Raw genomic sequence first — 27,839 nt, 5'->3', positions numbered from 1 at the left:
AAAGATAGAGTCATATCCAGTTGCTTCGCTTTCAACGACATCATGGAGGTGTCACCTTGTTCATCCTATTCCCTAGATTCACTGTAGGAATCTCCCCATGCAGTAAGAGCTTATTTTACAACATTGTCAGCATCATCTTTTCTCTTGAATCTCTTGTCAGGAACCGGGTTCCTCTTTGTTGTTTTGTCTGTGTTATGCTTGTACTGGTCTTGCTTGTGCAAAGGACAGTCTTTGATGAAATGTCATGGCTTCCCACATTTATGATACAAGTCATAGCCTTTTGGTCTACTAGAGCTACCCCTTTTTGTAATGCCTCCATTTCTGTGAACCATTTTCTGAAATCTTTTTATAAGATAAGCCATGTCAGCATCCTCACCACTTGTGTCAATGTTGTCGACCTTGAGGACCAGGTTCTCCTCCTCTTTAGGTTTTCTTCTTTTATGGTCCTTTTTTCCCCGTCATTTCATAGGTCTTCAGATTTCCGATGAGTTCATCAATGGTTAGCTTTTGCAAATCCTTTGCCTCTGTGATGGCTAGGGCTATTTAAAACGAAACTGTAATCGTTAATCGAACCGATGGATTTTTGGCTTATTGGAATCGAGTTATCAGGGTAATGTATGGTGAACGGATTGAGATTTTATAATTAGCGGCTTAACGGTTTGGGGGCTAATTACTCAATTTTCTTATTGGATAAACCGTTAACCTGTTAAGAGTTTTTATATTTACACGCATGATGCATATTCACAATAGGATAATATATCCTCATTTGTGTTTACATAAATAATAGAACAGCCATGTTGATGATCATAAGAATCTCTAACTTGATAAACAGGGTAATGAGGCAGTGTAAAATAGTGGGGAGTTTGCCATTGTGCCACGGCCGCAATAGAAGTTTGAGTCTTTGTATCATAATCAACCTTGTCTTTATTGTGCTCATATGCTAGGGTATTGTTTTCGGTAAAGTATAACCTGTTATAGAATCAATGTTGGATTTTTGCAGTTGCGTAGGAGCAATATTGGGTATTGGCTTGGTGGTATCCTCTGGTGTAGGCTGCTTTTGTGTTGGTTCAGCTGGTTTTATCCTTGTTTCATTTTGAGTTTTTCGTGTTGTTACAGTTGGAGGTTTGAAATAATAAAAGCCAGTGAACTATGCAGTTTGGCCGTTTGGTGTTTACAAGACTAGGATTGTTCAAATTTTTTTTGTTTGGTTTAGCCGATAAACAACCTGATTATCGTTAATTCGATACCAATACGCCTATTGTCTTATTGTATGACTAGCGTATTACTATATTTATAATTCGATAACTGATAAGCCAAATTATTAAGCGTAATTATCCGCCCGATAAGCACCCTTAGTGATGGCATTGACTTTGCTTTCCCAGGAACCATGTAATACACTAAGTATTTCCTGACAAGTTTGTTCCTTGGAATGATCTCTCCTATAGAGTGAAGTTCATTTATGATGGAGGTGAATCGAGTGTGTATGTTCTGAATGGACTCATCATCCTTCATCCTGAAGAGTTCATACTCAGTAGTGAGCATGTCGATCTTTGACTGCTTGACTTTATTTGTTCCTTCATATAATGTTTGGAGAGCCTCCCGGATCTCCTCGGCAGATTGACATGCAGAAATTTTGTTATACTCGTTTGGTCCAATACCATAGACGAGGATCATTTTTGCTCGGAAGTTCTTCTCTATAGTTTTGCGGTCAGCATCGTTGTACTCCTTCCTTGTCTTTGGAACTGTCATTGCTGGCTCGCCAATGGTCTTCATGGGAACGAAGGGTCTATCGCAGATGACATCCCAGAGCTCTAAATCTTCAGCCATGATAAAATCATGCATCATTGTCTTCCAACATCCATAGTATTGTCCATTGAATCTTGGTGGTCTGTAGGTAGATTGGCCTCTTCAAAATTTGGTGGAACAACCATGTGGATCCTTTCTAGTATTAGCCTTATAGAAAGAACCTACTCTAATACTAATTGATAGAAACTAAGGGTACACCAAACTATATAGAGAACCTGGTTCTCTATCAGTTCTTACAGAACACACATAGAGCAATAAGTAAATGACACTGCAGATTTTTACGTAGAAAACTCCAAGCTCACGGGATTAAAAACCACAACCTACACTCGTAGGATTTCAACTTTACTAACTCAGCAAGCTTTAGATTACAAACTCTTGTAATCTACGAAATAACCTATTAATCCCTCACCTACTTTTAATAACTCTATTACAAGCATTTTTGTAATAACTCTATTACAAATCTCACACTTTGACTAACTCTAGCCAAAACACAAATACAAGGTTTATGGCTTTACAAATAATTTCCTACATAATGCTTCTAACTAAGCTGAGTAGAAATTACAAGTAGATCACTTTAACAAATGTACAATAATACTAAGGACATATTATAACACAATGTTGGGATCTGGTCCTTCATTCTATTGTTGCTTTGTTGTTGAAGCCTTGGAGTCCCACAAATTCGGCAGCACCCTTGAGAGAGAAACTTGATGATTTAGGGTTGTGCAAGCGTGTGTTTTTCCTTTGCCTCATGTTGGTAATATACAAGTGATGTCATTGGGATGATGTATGCAATTATCCGGTACAAGACATGCTCCATAAAGTGACTGTTGCACTGTTTGCACTATTGCGTGTGCAGAGAAATAGTGCAGCGATTTTACAGCTGTAGAGAGTTGACTTGTACTGTCACCGAAGAAATTGATAACCATCTATTCCCTCTACTGTTTCATTGACTCTAGTTGTTGGAACTTGTTCCAGATCTAAGACTTGTTGTTCTTGAGTACTTTGAGGATGTGTAACAGGTTCCCAATCTGGTTCTTATCATAAAGTTTGTTAGATTATCAAAATACAAGAAGGCGCGTAACTTAACAGGTGGACTGTGAGAAAATTACCATGTCATTTGCATATGGTCGATAATTAATTTTAGGTACAAGTTGAGACAGTTAGTCCATTAAGACTTCTGCAGAGAAATTCAACACCTATAACAAAAAGTAAATATAATATAGAATCATCTTGTTTGAGTCCTCTCAGTTTTTTTCTTGATCTTTTTTCTTCCACTTCATCCAATATATTGTCATTTTTTGTTATTTCTTGTACTAAGATTTAATGTTCTCAATTTTCAATGTTGGGAGCAGGGGCGGACTCACATTGGTTCAAGCGGGTTTAGTTGAATCCGCTTCGTAAAAAAAATTAAATTATTTCATATGTAATTATATTTTCAAGCACCAAAATGAAGTTAAATAATAAACATTGAACCCTCTTGATAAGAATTGAGGTGCGGTGCAATGGTTCAAGCGGGGTCATCAACAGTGTAAGGTCCAGTGATCAAGTCTTACTTGCTTTCCTTTCACGTATATTTTGGTTTTTAAAAAATGGGTAGTTAAAAGACCCACCACCCAACTTTACCATTCTAGTCTCTGGAAGATTTATTTAAGAATAAAACTACTGGATTAATATTTTAAAGACCTAATGCTCAAGATATTATTCCATTTATTTAGATATATTTATGTATTAATTTTTTTCTATTTCTATTAGAGTATTCTTCCATCTCAATTTCGCACTTGTTTATTTGAAATCTTTTAAAGTATTCTGCTTGCCTCTTTCTCGTGATTTACAAATCACTTATTTTTTATTTGTTTAAATTTAGCATATTTTCATAGATCCAAAATTCTTATATTAAAGAAGTTATTAATCCAATTTAGTTTATAGTTCTTTTGTATTTGTTACTGTCTACAATAATTAACTTGTAAAAATAAAATAATTTTAAAAAACGTAAACAAATAAGTAAAATTTAGTATTTTGATATCGACTAAATTGATGTTTGTTAAATAAAATTATTACACATTTATAAAATTTAATAAATTGTTAAATCTAAGAAAGTGGATAAAAAGTTGTTAAAATTTATCTTTATATGTTTTTAAAAGGTGTCCTCAAAATACAAAAAAATACAAAAAAAAAAAGAAAAGAGAGAAGCGAGCAAAACCTTTTTTTTGGAGGTTTTGTTATGAACCGAAACAAAGAGCAAAAGGTAAGCTATATTTGTTAAGCCTGGTAGTACTTCTACTGTCAGATACTGTCGGAGGTTTAGTCTCTATCTAAACCCTCTTGAATAAAATCCTGCGTCCGCCGCTGATTAGGAAACCAATTCGGTTATAATGCAATAGATTTAATCTATACAATGATGTCTTGTAACTATTACCTTTTACTAGGATCACTTGCCTCCGAATTCCAATGCTTCTTAATAACTAGTTCCTCACGATCAACTTGACAACGTGTTATTCAATTTTGGAGAAAAAAACTCTTAAGGAAGCTACTTTAGAAAGAGAAACTCCAGCTTTTCTCTATAATGCATTCTCAACCCCTTGAGAAACAAGATATTATTCCTCCAAAACCATCGGATTTAATCCACCACATTCCCTTATCAAATAACCTGGAAAAATCAACATCCTTCAAGGATAAATTATTGGAATCTAACCTAGTATATTTTACTCCTTCCATAGATCACGAAGAAATGCTCGACTCAATAAAGGTATTGGAAGACAAGAAAGGAATGCATGATCTAGAGATTACTCTAGGTGATGCCATACAAATCTCCCTTTATTATAAGATAGACAACGTATCTACGAACCATGGAAATACTCCATTATAATCAAGTTAGCAGGAAAACGTATGCTACACCACTACCTAAAAAGGAAGATCCCAGACCTATGGAAACCAACAGAAGACTTCTCTTTAATTGATCTTGGTGAGTACTATTACATCATCAAATTCACAAAGAAAGAAAACATGGATAAAGCTATCCACCTAGGGCCATGGTTCATTAATGGCCATTTCCTATCTATCTCCAAATGAAAACCAAATTTCGTGGCTAGAAATGAAAAATTAACTACCTCAGTAGTTTGGATTAGGCTGCCCCAATTACCAACAGAATTCTATGATGGCAAAATCCTAGCAAAAATTAGCAATGCAATAGGATGCCTACTGAAAATTGATACATGCACCTCAACAACCCTATGAGGTCGATATGCAAGGATTTGTGTTGAAATCCCTTTATAAATCCCAGTTCAACCCTTCCTATTCGTTGGAAACCACAAACAGGATATACTCTATGAAGGGGAGGATTTTCTTTGTAAAAACTGTGGCCAGTTTTGTCACACACTAAGCAGTGCACCTATATCAAAATGCAAAGTTTGGATCCTCACCATGCAGGATAAGAACATCAACAAAAAGCTACAAAAGATGCTATTGAATCAGAATGGAAAATGGTTTCCTTCAACAAGAAGAAGAATCAAGGCAAAAGAACTCCAAACCAACTGCCCACCATCCAAGTGAAAGACAATCAAGGTCCAAGTATTCCAGTTAACTTGTTCAATACAAAAACAGGCAAGTTTCTGGTTACTCAGACTCTCCAATACAAAACTAAAAATTGTCCTTCTAATAATTATAATTCTTCTGTTAATACCCAGCCAGGCATGACTACTGACCAAATAACATCCCACGAGAAAAACCACCAACTAGATGAGAGACAAACGATTTTGCCTAAAACCACTATGGATAATGCTAATTTTATTTGTGAAAATAAATTTAATCAATTAAATGATGACTTGGATCTTCACATACAAGATACTTGCATGCAAGACTCCATCGTGGCATCAAGTATTACCAACTCTTTAGTTAAAATCAATGCCATACAAATAGGCTCTAGCATGGACGATTCTACCCCTACCTCTAATCCAATCCCTACTGCCCCAAACCCTCCCCTTAATCCGAAATCTCCCCAAAATATTTTGTTATCTAAAAAATCTACCCAAAATCCTTCCTTAAGATATGACAAGATCCTCCATCCATGCATGTTAGCCAAATGGCAATGGTTATAGAAGAAAGTAGCCAAATGGACATTCCCATAGAAAATCCAAAAAAAACCATTAAGTGTCCTATAAATCATGACCTAGGGCAACCAAAAGCCATAAATAAAAACAAAGCAATCACCATTCCCTCACCCAATCGGTTAACCCCTTCTCCTACCCAAAATCCCACGCCAACTTCCAGTGTAATAAATACAACTTCCATTATCCAAGATGCCAAGAGTTCCTTCAACCCTAAGAAGAAGAACTCGACTAATCCAAATCCTAAGACAATGTCATCCTCTCAATATGGAAAACATTCCCCCATCCATCCCCACGAACAACCCTAGAATTTTTACGCTCAACCACCCCAAGCCCAAGACTATCAACCCACGAGTTGGATGGAGCTAGGTCTTATAGGCCATGCACTCTCGTTCACAGTCTCGATCAACGGTCAAGAGGCCATTGTGATCTTGCACAATACTCAATATCTAGCTCAACTTATCACAAAGGGAATGAGGTTGGCGATGAACAATTATCTCAACCAAGTTTGGCTCAACAACATCATTCATCCCATGGCTCCATCATTGAACCCTCAAATGGCTCAAATGATGAGATATCAATGGAGCATTCCACCCCAGTTCAACCTCATAAACCCTTAAAATGCACCATTAGATCTCCCTTTATTTCCAACTGAGACGTATACTCACCTAAACCCTATTTTTCTCCCTTGGGATGTCAATCTGGGGAACCAAGGGATGGTACACCCCACCACCTCCAGTACCCCCACCCCAACAACAAGACGACCCCATACTAGGGCCAGTGGAGGCAGAAATGGAAGAGGACGATGTCCCCCTAAACCTTCACTTAGGACCAATCCTAGAACTCTCAAACCTAGATAGAATAAAAAAATTTCTCTTCACGGAGAGGCACGAGAAGAGGTATGTTCTCAGCTTCCTGTTGGCCCTATACAAATGCTCGATGGATATTTGTCCTCCACACGACCCAACGGTGGGCAACGAGGCAATAATCCTAGTTTCATCAATGAGGAGAAACCTTGTCCAAGCGGGGGGGGGGGGGGCATAAGGGAGAATGGGAAGATGATCAACACTGACTCCAATTTAGCCATGAATCAACCCATTAATTTCATTATATAGAATATACGGGGAGAGAACAATGATAACTTCTGAAGAAATTTTAGGGAGATGCTAGACACCCATAGGCCGTGTTTGGTAACTTTGTTGGAAACAAGGATGGGCAACCATGCAGCCATGCTGAGTGAGTTTGGATACTCTGAGATGATAGAAGTTCCATCGGAGGGGCAGTCAGGTGGTATGGTTATGATGTGAAGGGATGACATAATCAACGTTCAAAATATTGTTAAAAGAGGTCAGGATATCCATGCAACCATAGAGGTACATCCTATACGTAAACCTTCGCTCTTTACTTCCATTTATGTTAGTACTAGTATTCATTATAGAAATATCATGTGGGATCACCTAGAAAGTATTAGTAATACTTATAAAGGACCTTGGTTAGTAGGTGGTGACTTCAATGGCATTTTAACCGTTAGTGAGAAATTTGGTGGCAAACCCATAAAAGATAGTAGAGTTAGGTACATTTAGTCCAAAATTAATAAGTGCAATCTAGTTGATCTAGGCTTCAAGGGAAGCAAATACACTTGGACCAATAATAGACATAACAAGAAGAGTCTTATTTTAGAAAGACTTGACAAAGTCTTCGGAAATGAGGAATGGATTGAATTATTTCCTAAAAGCTCTATTATCCATTTGCCTAGAACCCACTCTGACCACAATCCTATCCTAGTAGAATTAATTCCAAGGAATAGGTTTCCTCATAAGGTTCCTTTTAGGTTAGAAACCTTTTGGTGTAAACATCCGAAATTTCAGTCTATTGTTAAAAATAATTGGAACGACAGTGACTACTTTAAAGCTAGCTTCAATTTTATAGATAAAGTTAAACCTTGGAAAGACAGTACTTTTGGCAATATCATGGGAAGGAAGAGAAAACTCTTAGCTAGACTCCAAGGCATCCAATCTTCTAATAGCTATACTATCAGCTCTTTCCTAAAAAATTTAGAATTAGATCTTCAACATGAGTTTAACGATATTATAAAGAGGAATACTAGAAACTTAGGTCCTGGATAATGAGGCTTAATGATGGAGACATCAATACAAAATTCTTCCATGTCTCTGCCACCAATAGAAAAAGAAGAAACAAAATTACTTTTTTCAAAGATGAAGATGGTAACTGGATAAATGATCATAGTCTTATTTTGTCTCATGTTCAAAATTACTTTATATCTGCATTTACCTCTTCTCATACTCACTCTACCTGGACTAACTCCCTAAATACTCAATCCAGATGTAGTATGATTAACCTAGATCATCTAGATACCCCCTCCTTGATAATGAGATTAAAAGTGCTATCTTCTCGTTCAAACCTTTCAAATCTCCTAGTCTAGATGATCTACACCCCTTCTTTTTCCAAAAATATTGGTCTCATATAGGGAATTCTGTCAATAATCTCTGTCATGATATCTTTAACAACCAGAAAGTCCCTCCGGATATTAACAAAGCATTTCTATGCCTCATTCCAAAAATCCATAATGCTAATATCATTAATAACTTCAGACACATTGGCTTATGCAACACTATCTATAAAAAAATCACCAAGATTCTAGCCAATCGTCTTAAACCTTTCCTAGATCAACTGATCAGCCCATATCAGACTAGCTTCATGAAAAACAGAAGAGCTTTTGATAATGCTATCATCATCCAGGAAATTATTTCTATGTTCAATAAACTAAAAGGCAAGCAAGGCCATATGATTCTGAAAATTGACTTGGAAAAGGCTTTTGATCGTCTTGAATGGTCTTTTATTCGTCACACCTTGGATTTCTTTAATTTCCCTCCAAAATTCTCTAAATTACTGCTGAGTTGCATTTCTACCAGTAAAATAGCTATCTTAGTCAACGGAGCTGTTACGAATTACTTTCAACCAAGTAGAGGTATTAGATAGGGCGACCCCATCTCCCCCTATATCTTTATCCTCTGCCTAGAACTGCTCACCAGATACATAGAATATCAAATGGACATCAAAAATTGGGACCCCATATCCCTAGGTTATAAATGTCCAATTATTTCCCATTTATTATTGGCTGAATACATACGGAGACACTTAAAGTTGGCACGATCTTTCATTTAGACACCTGAACTTAAGAGAGTTCCTATTGAGCACGTACGTTAGATGAACTTTGTTCCAATTAAACACTTCTTGCTGAGTTGGTACATAGAGTGAGTTTCACCCAATATGGGCGCGTGAAAAGCCCAAAAAATAGATTTTTTTGTTTTTTTTATTTCCTTCTTCTTCTTTATGTCCACCACCATTTCCACCATTGTCTCCTCCACTTTCCGTCATCTTCTCCGACTCCTCCACTTTCCGTCATCTTCTCCGACTCATTTTCCTCTTCTTCTTTCGAATCTCATACCAGATTCAAATTCAGTCGAAAACGAAAAGTTTAATACAGTAGTACTTTCTTCAAAACTGTCATATAAAATACAGTAGTACTTAGAAGCACAATGAATGGAAATAGCAGAGATTCTTATTGGAAAGGAATATGACAGTGCTGAAGCACAATGACATTTGTTTGTTTGTTATCAAGTCCTTATTTGTTTGCCAAGGAAAAGTTCTTGGCAGAGATTCTTGGCTATTTTCATTCCTTTCAGAACTAAAATGAAGAAGAAGAAGAAGCAAAGAACTGAGACTAAAACGAAGAAGAAGAAGAAGAAGAAGAAGAAGAAGCAAAATGAATGGAAATAGCTTGAACTTTTCCAGTGAAAGCCAAGAATGTCATTGTGCTTCAGTAGACCCAAAATGAACCAATATCACTCAAATCTTCACCAAATGATTTAAAACTTGAAATGAAAACTCTAAATAATATCAATACCAAGCCTCAGTGATCAATTCGAACAAACAACTGCAAAATCAAAAGACCTAAGTTCGTCTTTTTCGTAGAACAATCAGTTCAAGTTTCGAACCCAAAACTCGAGAAAAGCAATTCAAATCAAAGCTCAAATGTTCAGACCTCACCTCGTATCAGCGTTTACAACCAAAAACTCGAACACCCAGCCAACTTCGAACCCTAATTTTCTTCAAAAAACCCAAGTACGAACTTTTCCGGTGAAATCTAAGAATTTTGCAAAATTTTGCATTTGTTTTGTTCGATTTGGAACCCTGAAACTCCATTTCCGGCAATGTGGCCTAGAATTAAGCCAAGCCATGGTTATGGGAGTACTTTGTTTTGCAGATGAAAATGGAAAGGAAGGGGGTGGGGGTCGTTGGGGAAGATGACGGAGGGGAAGGGTGGGTTGGGATTCTTGTTTTTCTTTTATTTTTTTCATTTCTCTAAAGTCTTTTTTTAATTGTTAATAAATCTATGTGTCTCCATCTTATTGGTTACCCTGGCGTGTGAATTTCACGCATCTATTACGTATGGATGCCTAAAAATTTTATGTCTAAATGACACAGTAAATACATGGTTAAAATGTTCAAATGAAACAAACTTTAGATGAAGTGTCTAAATGAAAGATCATCCCAACTTTAAGTGTCTCCGTATGTATTCGGCCTTTATTATTTGCTGACGACCTTTCTCTAATGGCTAGAGCTAATGCTAAATCTTGTCAGGCCATTAAGAATGGGCTTGACCAATTTTGCTCTCTATCAGGTCAAAGCATTAACACTACTAAGTCGAAGATACTCTTTTCAAAAAATTGCAACCACTCAATCATCAATGACATTACCACTTCTTTAGGTATTAAGATAAGTAACAGTTTTGGCACATACCTTGGTTTCCTTATCCTTCACTATAGCCCAAAACCTAGGGATTACCAATTCCTCGTTGATATGATGAGAACTAAACTTGCATCCTGGAAGATGAAGTTCTTTAGTTTGGCAGGAAGAATAACCCTTGCGACATCATGCCTTAATTTCATCTCGAACCATTACAAGCAATACACCCTCCTCCCAAGAAAAACCCTAAAAGAGATTGATAAAGTCCAAAGGAACTTCATATGGGGTAGTACTGTAGAGAAAAGGAAACTTCACTTAGTAAATTGGCCCACTATATGCCAACCCAAAAAATATGGTGGATTGGGAATCCATAATGCTCTAAATAAAAACCTTTGTACTCTCGCTAGTTTAAGTTGGCGACTCCTTACAAATGCTCTAGTTCCTTGGACAAAGCTTATCATCTCCTACTATTGCAACATCTCATCTACGTTAGATCCTCCTTCCTTTGGAAAAACATTTGTAGAGGGTGGGACATCTGCTCCAAGGGCATCATATGGTCCCCCCACATCCGTTCCAATCTTAATCTAAGGGAGGCCAATTGGATACCAAATATTGGTAACCTAAGGGACCTAGTTATAGGTCCTCCTTCAGCTAAAGATTTCTCCACCAAAATTAGAGATATCTTTGATGGTACCAATTGGAACTTAAACTGTTTAACCTTCTCTCCCCCTCCGGATTTGATAGTTGCCATCTCCAAAATAAAAATCCGTCAAAAAGGCCCTTCAATGGAGTTAACTATTTGGTCTCTTACCACTAAATGAGTCTTTACTACCACTTCTTGTTATACACTGCTCGAATTTCCTAATAACTCCAACTTAGACTTTGAGTGGATCTGAAAATTGGACTGCCCCTCTAAAATCAGATATTTTTCTATGGCAATGCCTTCACAATCGAATCCCTTGCAGGAAGTACCTTTCACAGATTGGACTAAACATTGACCCTAATTGTCCAATCTGTAAAAACCCTATTGAAGATTCAATAGAACATATATTCCTTGATTGCAGAGCTGTTAGTAAACTCTGGAGCGACCTTCAAGGGAACTACCTTGTCAACAAAAATGGGAAACACTGGCTTCTCCAAATAAAGGACTTCAACTTTCCTATTAAACATGACTTCATAAACTGGAACAACTTCCTTCCCTTCATCATTTGGCATAACTGGGTTAATAGAAACAGTAATAACATCAATAACACTGCCAACCAAATTAGTGGTTACCAAATCTTGCAAAGGGCAGTGGAATTTAAACTACTCACGGAAAAAACCTCTATTAACCCTCCCAAATCTCTTATAAAAATCAACTGGTTCAAACCTCCTAGGGGTGGTACAAACTAAATGTGGATGACAGTTTTCATAGCTATAACAAAAATTGTAGTTTAGGCGGTGTTTTCAGAAATGCAACAGGTAGCTGGGTAGTTGGTTTTGCAAAACTATCACATGCAAATGGCTCACTAGCAGCTGAATTAAAAGCTCTACGAGAAGGTCTAAGAACAGCAAAGGAGTGAAATCTCTTCCCACTTGAGATTGAGACAGACTGCTCAGAGGTTATCTAGGCAATACAAGTCGGTAATAAATTATTTAGCAAAACTGTTAATGTTTGCAGGTTCTTAATGCACCAGCAGAGGGTTACTCTCCAGCACACTTTCAGGCAGGGGAATAGGATTGCCCATCAACTAGCAAAATGGGGTCCTAGAAAGGGACAATCAAGCTCTTGGAGTGGCAGGAGTAAGTAAAGCAAAGAAGTGCTGTAAAAAAGTTTTTGTTGTACCACCTTTTGATGTAATCGATTTTGTGGAAAGTGATAGACTTGAATCCCCTTCCCATGAAAAAACTTCTATGTAATGAAGCCTGCAAATTGCTAGCAAGCTTAGGAAACCAATGCACCATCCGAGATGCATGTTATGTCGACTATGTACTAGATGTTCCTTAGTTATTAATATATTTATTTCCTATTTGCTCAAAAAAAAAAAAAATGACAACGTATTATGATTCTCCAATTTGGGCCACAACTTGTGTAACCGTAATAATCATATTAAATCAAATTACATTATTAACATGGAATTTGCTACTTACGCTAGTGGCCTGGTGGGTATAGTTTTGCTAGCTGCAAAATAGGAATACATAAGTTGTGAGCTACTTTACAATAATACTACTCTCCCTTGTTTACAATGTATCATTTTAGTTAAAGCAATTTGGTCCAATGTAACTGCCGTTTCAGAAGACTAATAAGGTATTAATTTTTTTTCTAATCTATTCAGACTCCAAGAAATGATCTGAAAAGTCCGAGCAGAGAGAGGGTAATTCGATAAGATATAAATAGTATTCTTATGATTAATGTTATAAAACAGTTTGATTAATTGCTTAAATGATGTATTTATTTGTAACGAAGAAAATCGATTCATTTCCTTGGATATAGTCCTATAACGGCTCTTCTAGTGCAAGTTGAAATGTCGGTTCAGTTTGATATTTTCTTAAAATTTAGTTAAGTTTATTTTAATTCGATTTTTTAGTTTTCGACCTTTTCATGGCAAATTTTTAATGTGATAATTAAGTTTGTGTTCATGGTAAACTTCTTAACCGTTCCCTATATTCCCTTTCCCTCAAACTAAGTAACAATAACAAGTATGAGAATATACAAATATAAAAATAAAAATAAAAATAAAAAAGATGGTTATTGTGGCAATTTAGAAAAAAAAGGAAAAAAGAAGAAGAAAGGGATCACAAAAATAAAAAGATGAAGAAGAAGGTTATTTTGGTCAAAGAGGAGGGGGCTGCACTACTTATGATAAACCTTGACACTAATCAAAGAGAGATTTTCACTCGGCCTCTGCGTTGCGCTTGTTGTGGCAGTTAGGGTTTTCTATACTACAGAACGGTAAGAAATCGTTTTCACTCACACTTACGTCTTCGATCCTAGTACATTTCTTGCGTATATTCTTCAGATCTGCTTACTAATAAACGCCTCGATTCACCATTTCTTGTCTTACGAACTTATTTTCTCTAATCGATGGTCAGAGAAGTATAAATCAGTATTTTGTCGAATTTTTTTGATGCACTTAGGATAGAGTTAATTTGTTACTAGTGAATTTGATTTGTTAGTTTCATGAACATTATATGTCTTGTTCCTATTCGGATGTGAATTGAAGTTTTTGGTTCTAATTAAGTAAATTGTTACTGAAAGTTAGGTTCTAAGAAGAGTTTGAAAATGTTTTCCACTTTTTTTTTTTTAAAGTATGTATTGGATGGAACCCATTCGTGTATACAATATAGTTCCAAAAATTAGCTCTTAGGAGTTATATGGCATCTGTAGGCATACACAGTTTCATTTCTCCGAAGCTCTTGATGAACTCTTTTCTTCCCTATCCCAAATAAATTGACTTGATTAATAGTTCTGCACCTAAGCTCTGGTTCATACTCCTTTTGTATCATCTTTTCAGAGTGTTATCGACTAATACTAGAGTGAGATCAATTTATTGAACTTTTTATACCTATTCTTTTGAGAAAATCTTAGCTCAACCAAGTAAGTGACTCTTGAAAAGCAGAATTTTTATTCTTCATGGGATGGAATGATGAATATATAACGTTAAATTCAAATTCAAGATGGCACGTTAATGAAGTTGGAATAAAAAATGTGGAAGGGCAAGGTTTAAATCCTAGCAAGAGTAAACAATGCTAGGTGATTTCTTCTCATCTGACTAAGCCTTGGTGGGAGGGAGTTACAATATACTTGCACCGGTGGGAAGGTGTAGATATCCGGTGAAATAGTCAAGGTGGCCAAACACTACCATCATGTGAAGATTCAAGAAAAAAGCTTAGGTTAATTCCTTCATTTATTAAACCTTTGAGGTAGGTAACTTCAATTCTTTAGGAGTATACGAGGTGTCTATTAACCTTGTTAACTGTCTAGTAATAGTTTTTTCACTTGGAATTGATATCATTCTAAGATGAATTTAATCTAAGCCAGTTGTTGTGTCACATTGTCACACGATCTAATATGTAACAGTTCATATATTTGCTTTCAGGTTTAATTGAATGTGATCTAACTGTTAAGGTAATGAACGGGAAACATCTACTTAATACTCTCTAAAGGATGCATATTTCGTTTTAGGATGACCAGTAGAAGGGTGTAAGCTAAATATGAACACAATCCATGGAAAATGTTACATGCTCACTGTTCTAAACTGTTTTTTCTCAATGACCTGTTAGCCTGCACATCTACATTTCTCATCTCAGGTTGAGCAGTCCTGACTTTTTCTGTACAGGCAAGATGAGACCAATTTTCTGTGGTAACTTTGAGTTTGACACCAGACAGTCTGAGTTGGAAAGGCTTTTCAAAAGATATGGCAAGGTTGATAGGGTGGATATGAAATCTGGTAAACTTGTAACACACTTGTCAATTATCTTTTCCATGCTACTTAGCTTATTAACCTTATTATATTATTTTTCTTTTTTGAATATGACGACTTTTATGTGGGTGAGTTTAGTTTGTGGCGGTAACTTGTCACATACACTAACCTTTGGATGTGTGGTGTATCTGTCCTCCAAAATTATGCTTGATATTTTTCTTTAATAAAAATATACTTGATAAACTGGTTATCTTGTTAACTACTTGCATGTGAGGCCTTACCAATAGGTCTTGTTATTTTTTCCTGTCTATCTTAGAATATAATTCTTTGTAAAGCTTGTTCATGCATCAAGTAGTCATGCAGCAGGTGCTCGGGTATGATTTCGTTCTACTGGGCTAGTTGTGGATAACCAGATTAGTTCTGTATAATCCTTATTCTTTATGTCTTTCTTATTGTGGGCAATGACTACTGCGGCATCAAATGGTCTGCATGGTGTTATTTTGCCAATGGTACATCAATTATATACATGCAGCTAAACAAGGTTGTTTGCATTCCTAGTAAGGCACAGCTTGCCGTTACGGACTACCCAGAGTAAGTTTGAACAAGATTATGTGAAGTCTGTGCCTGAATAAAGTTGTAGCGAGCAACAATAAAGCTGATGGTGGTAAAGCCATTGACTCGTGAAATATGAACATGGTTATAGCACCCTCTGGCATGTCCTGATACTTTTGGTTATTACATTTTCTGGGTATGGTATGTGTAGTGTGGTTTCACTGCTCAAAGACTCAAATGATCACAAATTAGTCTGCTGGGATGCTGCATTCCTTCTTTACATTGTGGCTACGTTGGACGGAAGATCCAGTCAGCTCATTTGTGTCAACAACAGAAGTCTTGCTGAGTTTTGGCGGGATATTAGGATATGTTTACTGAAAAAGTATATTTTTTAAGTGTAGACCCCCATACTCAATTGATTCTTTGGCGCAGGATAACATTGCAAAGTCCATACAATCATTGCTGATGGACGGTGTCTATTTCGTTTCCTGACCGTGACAAGTTTCTCTTCTTGTTTCAAGAAGAGCTCTCCCATCCATCGTGGCATCACAATCACATATTTTCCTCAGTCACTATTGCCCTCCATTCCTCATGAATTTTGCCCAGCCTTCATTTTCAGACTTGTCACATTGCCGACCTTGAAGGCAGCAGTTTGAAAAGGAGAAGGCACACTTTTTACATTATCCCATCATGTGACATCCACCTTTCCCTGGCATCTTTAGTCCACCACTGAAGGTCTGTTGCTGATTTTAATGGTCAAAAGTTTCTAGATTTGACAGAGTGATTGTAATGGGTGAGGCGGTTTGCACATCTGCTAGATAAACTTATCTTTTCTAATCTTTTTGAGCATTTTAGAGTAATGGAACCTTTCATTGGAGGGTTCTTATTGCCAACTCAATTTTATTTAATCTTCATTCTATGTGTGATCGAACTTCAGGTTTTGCTTTTGTTTATATGGATGATGAAAGAGATGCAGAGGACGCTATTCAAGGGCTTGACCGAATAGATTTTGGCAGAAAGGGGCGCAGGCTTCGTGTTGAGTGGTCAAAGGTAATCCATTTTTGTGCCTGCAAATCTCTCTCTCCCTCCCTCTCTCTCTCTCTCTTGCCTATGCGAGGATTTTCCAGTTTATGCTGTGTTTTTATTTCTGTGCTGCAGGAAGAACGGAGCAGAAAGCCTGAGGTTTCTAGAAAATTTTCAAGTTTCAGAGTTTCCAAGACTTTGTTTGTCATAAATTTTGATCCATATAATACTAGGACAAGGGATCTGGAGAGGCACTTTGATCCACATGGAAAAATACTCAACATAAGGATCCGAAGGAATTTTGCATTTATTCAATTTGAATCACAGGAGGATGCCACTAGAGCCCTGGATGCTACCAATATGAGGTATATGCTTTCATCAATTTTTGTTGGAATTCGGCATGTAGTTTTTAAATGTCCACATTAATTCTACCTAAGCGTTGGTTTTACTGCTTCTTATCTGTTTAAATGCAGTAAGCTGATGGATCGAGTTATTACTGTGGAGTATGCGATCAAAGACGATGATGATAAGAGAGATGGGTCTGGTCCCGGTAAAACCCATGATAGATCACCTAGGAGAGGTTATGACCGAGGTCGATCTCGTAGTCCTTATGGAAGAGATCGGCCAAGTCCTGACTATGGCCGTGGTCGAGATCGGCCAAGTCCTGACTATGGTCGTGGGAGAGATCGGCTAAGTCCTGACTATGGTCGTGGTAGAAATCAGTTAAGTCCTGACTACAGTCGCGGCAGAGATCGGCTAAATCCTGATTATGGTCGTGGCCCTAGCCCAAGTCCAAAGCATAGAGAAAGGAATTCTGAGAATGCCCGTGGCCATAGTCCAGCTGTAGGAAAGGAGAGAAATCCTGGTCATGGGAATGGTCGTACACCTAGCCCTCGTAGAGGAAGATCTGGTCCAGGAAATGGCCTCGTGAGCAGTCCTCTGGAAAGCAGAAGTCCTGGTTATGGTGATAGACCAAGTCCTAGTCCTCAACGGGAGAGGAGAAAGAAATATAGCCCGGATGGTTATAATCCTGGCAGCAGCCCAAGTTCTAAACCGGAACCTGTAGAAAGTCCTGTATGTGATGGGAGGGAAAGTTCAGAGCGATACAGGAGGTTTGCACCTTACAAGTTTTACCTTTTTTTCCCCCTCTTCTTGCATGTCTCTGCTTCATTACCTGCTCTTGAATTACGATATCATCCTAATAGTTATTGTACTTAAATCATTGTGTTGGTGATGCAGTCGTTCACCTCCATTGCGGGAAAGATCACGCTCCTAATTTGCTTGAAGCTGTTTTTGATCATTGGAGTAATGGTTATGTTGAAAATGGTGCTTGTAGAATTAGACCTTGAAGTTGCTGGAGCATCAAAGTTGGATGTGGCTTTGGTAACCACTGTAATGTACCTTCGGAAAATGGCTTTGTTCGTGGAAGTGATTTAGAACTGCTTCCATGTATTTTGACTGTTAACATCATACTCCGTTTCTATTTGATAATGAACCAGTAAGAGGTCATTCTTTGTTTGGTTATTTCACCCCAATCATGTTAATTCCCCTCCCAAATATGATGATCAATTTGCCAAGTTGTCTTGCATAACAAATTATTGTTAATAATCAACTAATTGTGGACATTTTTGTGTGGAGAATTCTTAGTTTTTATTACCAAAAACAAAATTAATGAGTTAGAATAGTGAGTTTTCAAAGAGCAGAATGGTTGCAGAGGATTCATATAGTTCCGAGATTGAAGCATAACAATTGCTGTTTGTGGGTATTGAAGCATAACAATTGATCACGTTTTTTATACAATGATGTGTTGTGAAAGAGCCGAGTTATTATTCTGTGAACCCTCTTTGGTAAAGCTATATCTTTGTAATTTTAGGGGGGGACAGGTGCTTAAATAGTTAATTCAGCCAAAACAGCTGTACTGTGGTTTTATTGGGGAGCAAATCTGTTCTTACGAGCTCAACTTTCATTATTCAGTATGGGTGAAAAGTTAAAACATTATAGTTTCCTTTGCTAATTTTAAAGTAGAGATGGATTGTCTTTGTTGGAATATCTGGAGCAACCAAAGAGAAACTGATCCTTAAGAGTGAGGACTAAAACGAAGAGGATAGCCCCATCTCCAAGGTGTCAACCTCAAGTAATTTTCTACGGTACTGTTTTCTGTCCATCGACAAGGACGGGCATGTACTTTGCTCGATGTTAACCATCACAATCCCTTTTGCAGGACCACTTTCTAATGTTTGCCAGAAGTAACAATTTTAAAAATATTGAGTCTTAATTATGATTTAGAGACTTAAAAGGCTTCAGACCATTCACATACAGTTGCATTCCACAATAGGAGAAAAGGTTTTCTTCGTTAAACGTATATTAATCGTACAATCATATGCGGATACAGTACCAGTTGGCCTATTATTGGCATCTCTTAATTTGTCTTAAAATATGCGGAATGTCGCGGCTCTCAGAAAGTAATCGTTACTCCTATTATTTAGCTAAGATGATGATGTCTAGCTTTATTGGTCAAATTTTGAGCTTAAATTGAGTCGAAATATCTACGTTCAAAGCTGCTATTTCAAGAATCAAATTAAGATGCCAACTTTGGCAGGAGAGATGAAAACGAATTCATGCCTTTAGAAGTAAATGGTAAATCCAACTAAACTAAACTTATACGCTTGACAAAGTCTCACCTTTTATGTGATTGATTGCCGTAAAAAAAGGAAAAAATTAAGAGGTGTTTTCTAGGCTTTAGATGCAGATATTAGGAGAAATTAATGAAGTTAGTTGATAGTAGAGCAAGAGTTATGCCAGCTGCATAATTGAGAGTCTACCTTTATTTTCTGCGTCAACCGAAAGCCTTGGCGAATTTGATACCCAAAGGCCAAAAAAGTTTCCAACTTTACCCAATCAGCCGACGGATGCGGTTTACATTACAAAAGCGACAAAACCGTAGAATTCCATGCACGCCATGCAAAGTCCAATTGCCTTTAGGGGACAGTGGTTTTGATAATCCTACAGCTTAGTCTTTGGTTTCAGACCCCATTTGTGTGGTTCTACGCAGAATACAAAATTGGATTGGCTCTTACTGCGGAAAAGACAATCCACAAGATTTTCCTAATCTTTGGCTTTTATGTTAAACAGGACGAATTAAGTCAAAAAGGTATTCTTAGTCGATTCTGTTAGTGTTTCCTAAGTGTTTTGTGTGCATGAGAACAAGATGTATACCTTGGTTGAATAAGCAAGTAATATAATTAACTATTGTATACCAGACTTCGCGGAACAGAATTGATTAATTACTAATAAATATCTTAAAACCGTTGGCCTATGTTTGATGAGAAAACAACAGCAACAACAACCCAGTGAAATCCCATTAGTGGGGTATGGGGAGGGTAGTGAGTGCGCAGACCTTACCCCTACCTCGAAGGGATAGAGAGGTAGACACATAAATCATAAGAAAATCATAAGAAAAATAGGAACACCATGAAATCCAGAAGAAAAATGCAAAACAAAACCGATAGCTAGTAAATAGGTCATGCACTAAAATACAACATTGACACTAGCTATCTTAGACAAAACCCCTACCTGACTAGTCTCACAGAGGTATTAGTAAGGCAAGGCTCAACTACCTGCTAACCTAAAATCTTAATGTTCGACCTCCACAACTTCCTATCAAGTGTCATATCCTCGGAAATCTGAAGCCTTGCCATATCATGTCTGATCACCTCTCCCCAATCTGAAACCTTAATGTTTGATGAGAAACTGTGGATTATATTTTAGAAGTTAAGATAAAGAATACTGTCATCGTTCGATTAAATCTTTGAATCTAAACAAGAATAAACCTTGTTATACGTCCACGACTTAGTCCTTTCCACAAGTTTACAACGCACATGCTATTGTTTCCTTGTTTCAAATAAAGAGTTAGTTACTCTATTAGCTACTAAACGACTCCCTGAAAATTCAATATTCATATTTAATTTCCTACTTTTTGCACGTGATATTCATTTCTAGTAGATGTGTGGAATGCGTGTTCAAGATTATTAGCTAACAATATCCAATTAATGTACATGGATTCATCAAAATCTTGTTATTAGCATTTAATCTTGGAACTGTTTCTTCAGCGGCGGGATAAGGTTAAAAGGATCGGAAATATTGAGAGATTCGATCTTTCACAGCTTTCTCTGTTATCGTTTGTCTTTTTGATGTGGCATTGTTATCACATTGAGCTGGAGATAAGGGTTATCTTGAAAAAGAACATAAAGCATAAATCTCTTCCCTTTTTCAAAATTTTCTTCGTTTAGCTTTGAGTAAGATTTCGATGAGCTAGCAAGGTTTCTCGTTGTTTTTTCATCCTCATATATATATTTGGCTGAGGTTTAATAACTTTAAGAACATAGTCAGAGCAAAAGCCTCAAAGGGGAGCCTTGGAGCAATGATAAAGTTATCTCGACGTGACCTATATGATACAGATTCAAGCCGTGGAAACAGTTACTAATGTTTGTATTAGGGTAGGCTGTCTACATCATTATACCCTTGGAATGCGGCCTTAATTCTCCGAACCCCGCGTAACATGAGATACTTACTTTGCGGAGTGGACTGCCATTTAGTCGTACCAAGAGCTTCACACCTAAATCTAGAATGTTGAAATTAAGAAAAGGAATTTTTATGCATGATTGGGTTCACCTCTTTTGTTTTTTAGCCTAAAACAATGCATGTTTAGTTAGTGCCTTTGTGGGGTTGTTGCCTCTGCGTATTATAACTGACATATACTCTTATTTGACTTGGATCATAGAATTTGAATTGGACTGTTTCATGATATAATTAAATCTTAGGTCAGTGACCAGCATTTCAATTTTCAAGTCTTCATTTTCTAGAATTCGGCAGTGTTTGTCATTGATGCCATTTTTACTAGTTTTTCTTTTTCCACATCATTATTAGATATATAAAAATTCCTTTAACGGGTCGGGTCCGTTGCGGCGAATTCCGAACGTGTTGAGTAAAAATTGGCCTTTTGAGATCAATACCATCTCTCTTAATATTTTTAAGTTCATCCCCTTTAATTTTTTAATAAACCCATTTACAACATTCTTATACTTTTGTCAATAGTAATAGAAAATTGTGCGATATTGGAGGAGAAACGTGGAATAAAAATATAATACTAATACTTTGAATGTTCCAAGTGGTACACACAACTTTATGACATCATAAAAAATGTGTCATGGGTGATCAAAGGCATGCCGACTAAAATTTTTGAAATACAAAAGAGAGCGCCAATGTTAGCCACATCACATGAATGACTAATTCTTTGTTTTATATTAATGTGAACTCATATAATATCGTCGAATAAAGTTTTATGAACGGAACTCTATGGTCTAAGAGTATATAACGATCCTTAAAGTAACCCCACTTTCATTGTTAATGAGTATGAGAAAATTCCACACGTTTTTGTTTCCTTCTCTGTTTTTGTCCCACTAATTTTCTACTCGTTTTTGCCCGTGTGACCAGGGCACTGCCACTGCCACTATCTATATTTGGACTAACTGGAATTGCCCCAACACTCTGCTCTGACTCTTAGATAAATAGACAATCCGTTTAACAATAACCTCCGTCGGGGTGTGAACAAGTAGAAAGGAGATAAGATTAGGATACTCTTAATGATAGTGAGGCTTTTTGGGAAAAGCCGTGCGGGCTTGACCCAAAGCGGATAATATCGTCACGCCATGTTAAGAGTATCTTTGGGCTGTTTTAGCCCAACAACTGGTATCAAAGCCAATGTTTTTGGCGAAACGAGTATGAAGATGGCGAAGTAGTGACGTAAGACACGGCTTAGTGCCTTTGCTCGTCTATTGGCCGGTTCACTACCTTTACCCATAGCTTCAAAGACGCATACATAACGTCTCTATTGGGCTTCAGTGACCGTAAATACTCGAATCATGTGGGTGACATACAATTAATCTCCAAATTAGCCCATAAACAGTGATGAGTCATGGAGAACTTAGTTCAAGGGGAGATTGTTGGTCTTATATGGAAAGTAAAAAGGAAAAACAAATTCTACTTATAAGGAGTTGAATACTCTTAATGGTGTGAGACCTTTTGGGAAAAAGCGCGCGGGTTTGATCCAAAGCGGACAATATCACACCATGTTAAGAGTATTTTTGGATAATTTTAGCCCAGTATGCGATGCATTTTGAATAAAAAAAAGAGTTAGTTTCAAGTGAACAACACTCGTCTGAAAATATAGTTCATTTCTTTACAAAATGACATCAAACTTAAAACAAAAACGGCATGAAGAAACAACTTAGTCGACATTTTTGGTGTTTGCTAGGACGAAGGCCTCCCACTTGGCATTATTTCCCTGTAGCAACAATGACTAGTATGGCCGTACATGCAGTGTTGTATTAAGACTGCCATTAAGGAATTCCCATTTCTAGATTCCAAATGCTGACTTTAGTTTTCTTATTCAGACCTCCATTCCATTCTGCTATACTACCAATTATGGGTAAATAGGCCGAGTTGGTTCGGATTTGACAATTACCAAACCAAATCAATTGTGTCGGATTATTAAATCTAAAGATCAAACCAAACCAATAAAACTCGGGTTTTTCACTCTCGGATTTTCTCGGATTTTCGGATTATTCGGGTTTTTTCGAATTTTTTTTCCGGTAAAATCTTCGTAGAACAAAACATATAAATTATGCTCAAAATATTCCTTTAGTCCTAGTAAGATACAATTATATAAAACATTTTCTAAGAAAATAATACAAAATATGAGATATGTCATGGAATTATCCTAATTATGTAATATAAATATTGCTAATTAAAAATCCATAATAAAAATAAACATAATCTAAGAGTACTAAGTCATGCTAAAATAAGTAGACTAATAAGAGAGTATTAAATACATGCCTAAACGTTAAAGAAAAAATAAAAATAGGTTATGCATTTTTATCTAAATTATTGCAAAATAAAAAATAGATATTCAATACATTCCCGTTCGTAGTATTGAATTAAATGTCTTTTGTTAGCATTAGTATTGATTTGATTTTGGTTTGGACTTTTGTTAGCACTATTTAATTTACTAACGTTAATGGCAATAAAACTTATTGAACATTCAAAAGTTCTAAGCCCAACCTTGAAATAATACCTCAAAAAATAAAATTATGAAATCTTTTAAGAAATATTTATAAATTACATCGCAATAAGTATATTTATATATTAAATATATTTAAAATTTCTATATATATAATGTCGGGTTGGTTTGGTTTCGGTTTGACTTTCTTTAGTTAAACCAAACCAAACCAATTATGGTCGGGTATTTTTTTCCAACACCAAACCAAATCAAACCAACCCATAGTCGGGTTTTTTTTCTCGGTTTGACTCGAATTATCGGGTTGGTACGATTTATCGGTTTCCTTTGTACACCCTACTACCAATAAGTAGTAATGCCACACCTCCTAACTACTTTGGACATCCTAATACATCGAAGAATTTTAATAGACCGGTTACATTTGCTCTAGTGGCGAACGCAAGAATATGCACAAGCGACACTCATTAATTGTCCTAAATTACTGAAATTACACCACAGTGTGCATTTGCACCACATCCCTCTTTCTTGATTTTCCCAAAAAATAGTAATAATATTTGTTATGGTTACAATCTCACTCCTTTTTAGTTCATACAATCACATTTCATAAGCTTGGTAATCCTTGTTTCTTTTTTCTGTTCTAATAAAGTCTTTAAGCAGCTATGTCTTAATATGGTCAAAATTTTGTAAAACAGTGTGGAACAACATCACAAATTGTTGATCAATTAGCAGACAAAAAATGAAAAGAATTTAAGGGGAAGATTGAGAGTGTGGGACAAAAAAGGTGATAACGAAGATTCTTTGGTTGGATAGAGTTATAAACAGATGAGTGGAGACGAGTTAGTGTTAACTCTAAGGTGGGACTTTCGGCGAGCCGTGCCGCACCAAAAATAATATTAAGGCTGGCAAAAATTGGAATGGCTTATCAATTTTGCTTTTTCTTTACCCTACAGGCTACACTACACATATTTTGGGCCCTTTTAACGGGCCTTTTTTCAATGGCCGGTTTTGGGTCCTTCCTTATCTATCTGTCCAAAAAGTTACTTTCTCAATTGTCTCTGCTTATGACTTGTACATCATCTCTTTTTGTGTGTTAATTCTACAGCACACTCGTGTGTTACTCTACTCTAACTGAAGTGGTCATCATAAATTTAAAAAATACGCCCAACAACTTAAATTTATTCAGTTTAATAGAAAGTTGAACATATGCTAAACAACCTAAACTCTAAATCTTAGTTGACATAAGAATGGAATTCCACTGTTCTTAAGAGGGAAGGCCGGTTAAATTCCAGAACAAAACAAACCATGTTCAGACAAAAAACTCCCCCTAGAGCTCCTTATATAAACCCCATCAGTTCTTGACCTTTTAAACCCCGCATTAAACAAACTGAAACTTCTCCCTTCCTTTCTTTCTTTCTTTAACTCTATCTATATCTCTTTTGCTTTCTTTGATTCTTTCCATTTGAGGTACCTATCTTTCCTAGTTTATACTATTCTTAGAAAGAATGTGCCATTCAAACGAACCATACGGAGAAGCAAATTTCCTCTCCATTAAAGTTGCTCAAGAAGCCGACATGTTTGCCCCTTTGATACCCAAAAGCCCAACAAATCAATATCAAGCCCAGAATTCTGAGGTCCCTAATTACCCCCATAAAACCAACAACAAAATCACTCATCTTTCCCTTATTTTCAAAGAAGCTCAATCCATTGCTAATATCGCTTTTCCTATGATTCTCACCGGTCTTTTACTTTACTCCCGCTCTATGATCTCTATGCTTTTTCTTGGCCGGCTCGGTGATTTAGCACTAGCCGGCGGTTCTCTTGCTATTGGATTCGCTAACATCACTGGATATTCAATCCTTTCTGGTTTAGCCATGGGTATGGAACCCATTTGTGGACAAGCTTTTGGTGCCCAAAAGTTCAATCTTCTTGGGCTAACTTTGCAAAGAACCATTCTTTTACTTTTATTAACTTCATTTCCAATTGCTCTGCTTTGGGTTAATATGAAAACCATTTTACTCTATTGTGGACAAGATGAAGATATTGCTACAGAAGCACAATCTTATCTTTTCTATGCACTTCCTGATTTATTCGCCCAATCTTTACTTCACCCTTTGCGTATTTATCTGAGAACTCAATCTATAACTCTGCCTTTAACTTGTTGCGCTGTCCTCGCAATTCTTCTGCATATACCCATAAATTTTCTTCTTGTTACTAAACTTAATTTAGGGGTCAAAGGAGTTGCCCTGAGTAGTGTTTGGACTAACTTCAATCTAGTAGTTTCTTTAATTATCTATATTATTATCTCTGGTCTATATAAAAAGACATGGCAAAAGTTGTCAATGGAGATTATCAAAGGATGGAAATCGCTATTAAATTTAGCGATCCCAAGCTGCATTTCTGTCTGTTTAGAATGGTGGTGGTACGAGATAATGATTTTGTTATGTGGGCTATTGATAAACCCGAAAGCTACAGTGGCTTCAATGGGCATTTTAATCCAAACAACTTCATTGATATATATATTCCCATCTTCTCTTAGCTTCAGCGTGTCAACAAGAGTGGGAAATAAATTAGGAGCAAGGCGACCGGATAAAGCTAAGGTTGCTGCCATTGTAGGACTTGCTGGCAGCTTCATTTTGGGCTTTTCAGCACTGTTTTTCGCGGTGACAGTGAGGAAAGTTTGGGCCAAGATGTTCACTAATGACAAGGAGATTTTGGCGTTAACATCACTTGTATTACCAATAATTGGGCTTTGTGAACTGGGAAATTGCCCACAAACAACTGGCTGTGGGGTACTGAGAGGAACAGCAAGGCCTAAAGTTGGAGCAAATATAAATTTAGGTTGCTTTTATCTTGTTGGAATGCCAGTAGCAGTGGGGCTAAGTTTTTATGCAGGGTTTGATTTTCAAGGATTATGGCTTGGATTATTGGCTGCTCAGGCTTCTTGTATGGTGACCATGTTACTTGTTTTGCTCCATACAGATTGGGATTTTGAAGCACAAAGAGCCAAAGAACTAACAGGAACTACTACTGTTAGCAACTTTCTTGATCACAACAAAGAAACTGAAGAAAATAATAAGCAGCTCAATGAAAATTTTTTATGTTAAAGTTTTGATTTTTTTTTTTTTTTTTTAAAACCCCTGATTTAATTCCTCCATTAATTATTTTATGTTTAGTTATATAGATGTATAGAGGGGAGGGGGCAGGGGGTGTATTGATAGTTTTTTTTTTAAATTTTTTTTATTGCTTTTTTAAAAGCCAAGGCTGAAACTGAAGCAGACTCTTTCTTTTGGTAATTTGGGTGATATCCAAAATGGGAATTATCACAGGAAATGACAAAAGATTGTAGCTGGAAAAACCAACAAGAAGAAAAGGTGCCGTTTGTACTGTAGCTAAAGAAACATAAATGAAGAGTTTCTATCGAATTCGGTTCATTGGCTGAGTGTACTATCACATGTTTCCTCTTCTGTTAGTTTTTGTTTTTATTTTCTTACATAGAGCTAGTAACATACTTACTCTGTTTCAAACCTATTTCCTTTTTGGTCTGTGCCAAAAAGAATTACATCTTTCCTTATTTGAAAATAATTTACCTTTATGCAATGATTTATAACCACACAAAATATATGTGCCTTATTTTATACCACAAGTTCAAAAGTCTTCTCTCTTTTCTTAAACTCCGTGCCCAGTCAAATGAGTTCACATAAATTGAAACGGAGGGAGTATTAAATAAGGTAAAAACAAAAAAAACTCAAGAAGATAAATCCAAGATCAGTTATGTGTGTCTCATGGTGTCCTGCATGCATGGGCTAGGATAAGATTTGTACAATTATGACAAAAAAATAACAATCCTAGGTGGCCAAAACAACGTCATATCAAATGGAACTAAGGAAACAAAACAAAGATGTTTCCAACCAACCATAATATACATATACACATATCTTGTTTAATACAAACTACTCCCCTGCTCAAATAAAAGGTAGTATAACAACTTACAAAAATTAACACCCATACGATCCGTACATTTGCTCACTAATCAGGAGTATATTTAAAAAAAAAAAAAATCCTTGATAACTACTACTTCAATAAATATTATTTGACATTTTAAAATTC

At 36.5% G+C, this 27,839-nt stretch overlaps 3 protein-coding genes across 6 annotated transcripts; 2 read left to right on the top strand and 1 right to left on the bottom strand.

The window, feature by feature from the left end:
• Positions 1-242: 242 nt before the first annotated feature.
• Positions 243-1,845, bottom strand: LOC138888032 (uncharacterized). Its single transcript, XM_070169828.1, has 2 exons — positions 1,351-1,845; positions 243-446 (listed from the first exon to the last, which is right to left on the bottom strand). Exons 1-2 carry the CDS (start codon positions 1,843-1,845, stop codon positions 243-245), a joined length of 699 nt encoding a protein of 232 aa, XP_070025929.1.
• An 11,649-nt stretch (positions 1,846-13,494) lies between these two features.
• Positions 13,495-18,181, top strand: LOC104243504 (serine/arginine-rich splicing factor RS31-like). 4 transcript variants are annotated; one of them, XM_009798692.2, is made up of 6 exons: positions 13,495-13,611; positions 14,999-15,109; positions 16,572-16,684; positions 16,793-17,022; positions 17,131-17,769; positions 17,897-18,181. In XM_009798692.2, exons 2-6 carry the CDS (start codon positions 15,004-15,006, stop codon positions 17,931-17,933), a joined length of 1,125 nt encoding a protein of 374 aa, XP_009796994.1. In that variant the 5' UTR covers positions 13,495-13,611; positions 14,999-15,003; the 3' UTR covers positions 17,934-18,181. The 4 variants fall into 4 exon arrangements, with proteins under 4 accessions (XP_009796994.1, XP_009796998.1, XP_070027113.1 ...); XM_009798696.2 differs by having other exon boundaries at positions 13,544-13,611; positions 14,999-16,369; XM_070171012.1 differs by having other exon boundaries at positions 13,550-13,611; positions 14,979-15,109.
• A 6,929-nt stretch (positions 18,182-25,110) lies between these two features.
• Positions 25,111-27,163, top strand: LOC104243503 (protein DETOXIFICATION 49-like). Its single transcript, XM_009798691.2, has one exon. The coding sequence runs from the start codon at positions 25,235-25,237 to the stop codon at positions 26,834-26,836; it is 1,602 nt and encodes a 533-aa protein (XP_009796993.1). The 5' UTR covers positions 25,111-25,234; the 3' UTR covers positions 26,837-27,163.
• Positions 27,164-27,839: the final 676 nt, after the last annotated feature.

Source organism: Nicotiana sylvestris, chromosome 3, assembly GCF_000393655.2.
Source record: "Nicotiana sylvestris chromosome 3, ASM39365v2, whole genome shotgun sequence".
Classification (NCBI taxonomy): domain Eukaryota; kingdom Viridiplantae; phylum Streptophyta; class Magnoliopsida; order Solanales; family Solanaceae; genus Nicotiana; species Nicotiana sylvestris.
Note: the sequence above shows the minus strand (reverse complement) of the source record. Positions and strands in the feature narration are given on the sequence as shown.

Coding starts and splice junctions, on each gene's coding strand:
- LOC138888032 (XM_070169828.1), bottom strand. CDS start 1,845: ATGATGCATGATTTTATCATGGCTGAAGATTTAGAGCTCTGGGATGTC. Junction 447..1,350: donor AGTCAATGCCATCACTAAGG/GTGCTTATCGGG, acceptor CGGGGAAAAAAG/GACCATAAAAGAAGAAAACC.
- LOC104243503 (XM_009798691.2), top strand. CDS start 25,235: ATGTGCCATTCAAACGAACCATACGGAGAAGCAAATTTCCTCTCCATT.
- LOC104243504 (XM_009798692.2), top strand. CDS start 15,004: ATGAGACCAATTTTCTGTGGTAACTTTGAGTTTGACACCAGACAGTCT. Junction 15,110..16,571: donor TAGGGTGGATATGAAATCTG/GTAAACTTGTAA, acceptor ATCGAACTTCAG/GTTTTGCTTTTGTTTATATG. Junction 17,770..17,896: donor AGTTCAGAGCGATACAGGAG/GTTTGCACCTTA, acceptor TTGGTGATGCAG/TCGTTCACCTCCATTGCGGG.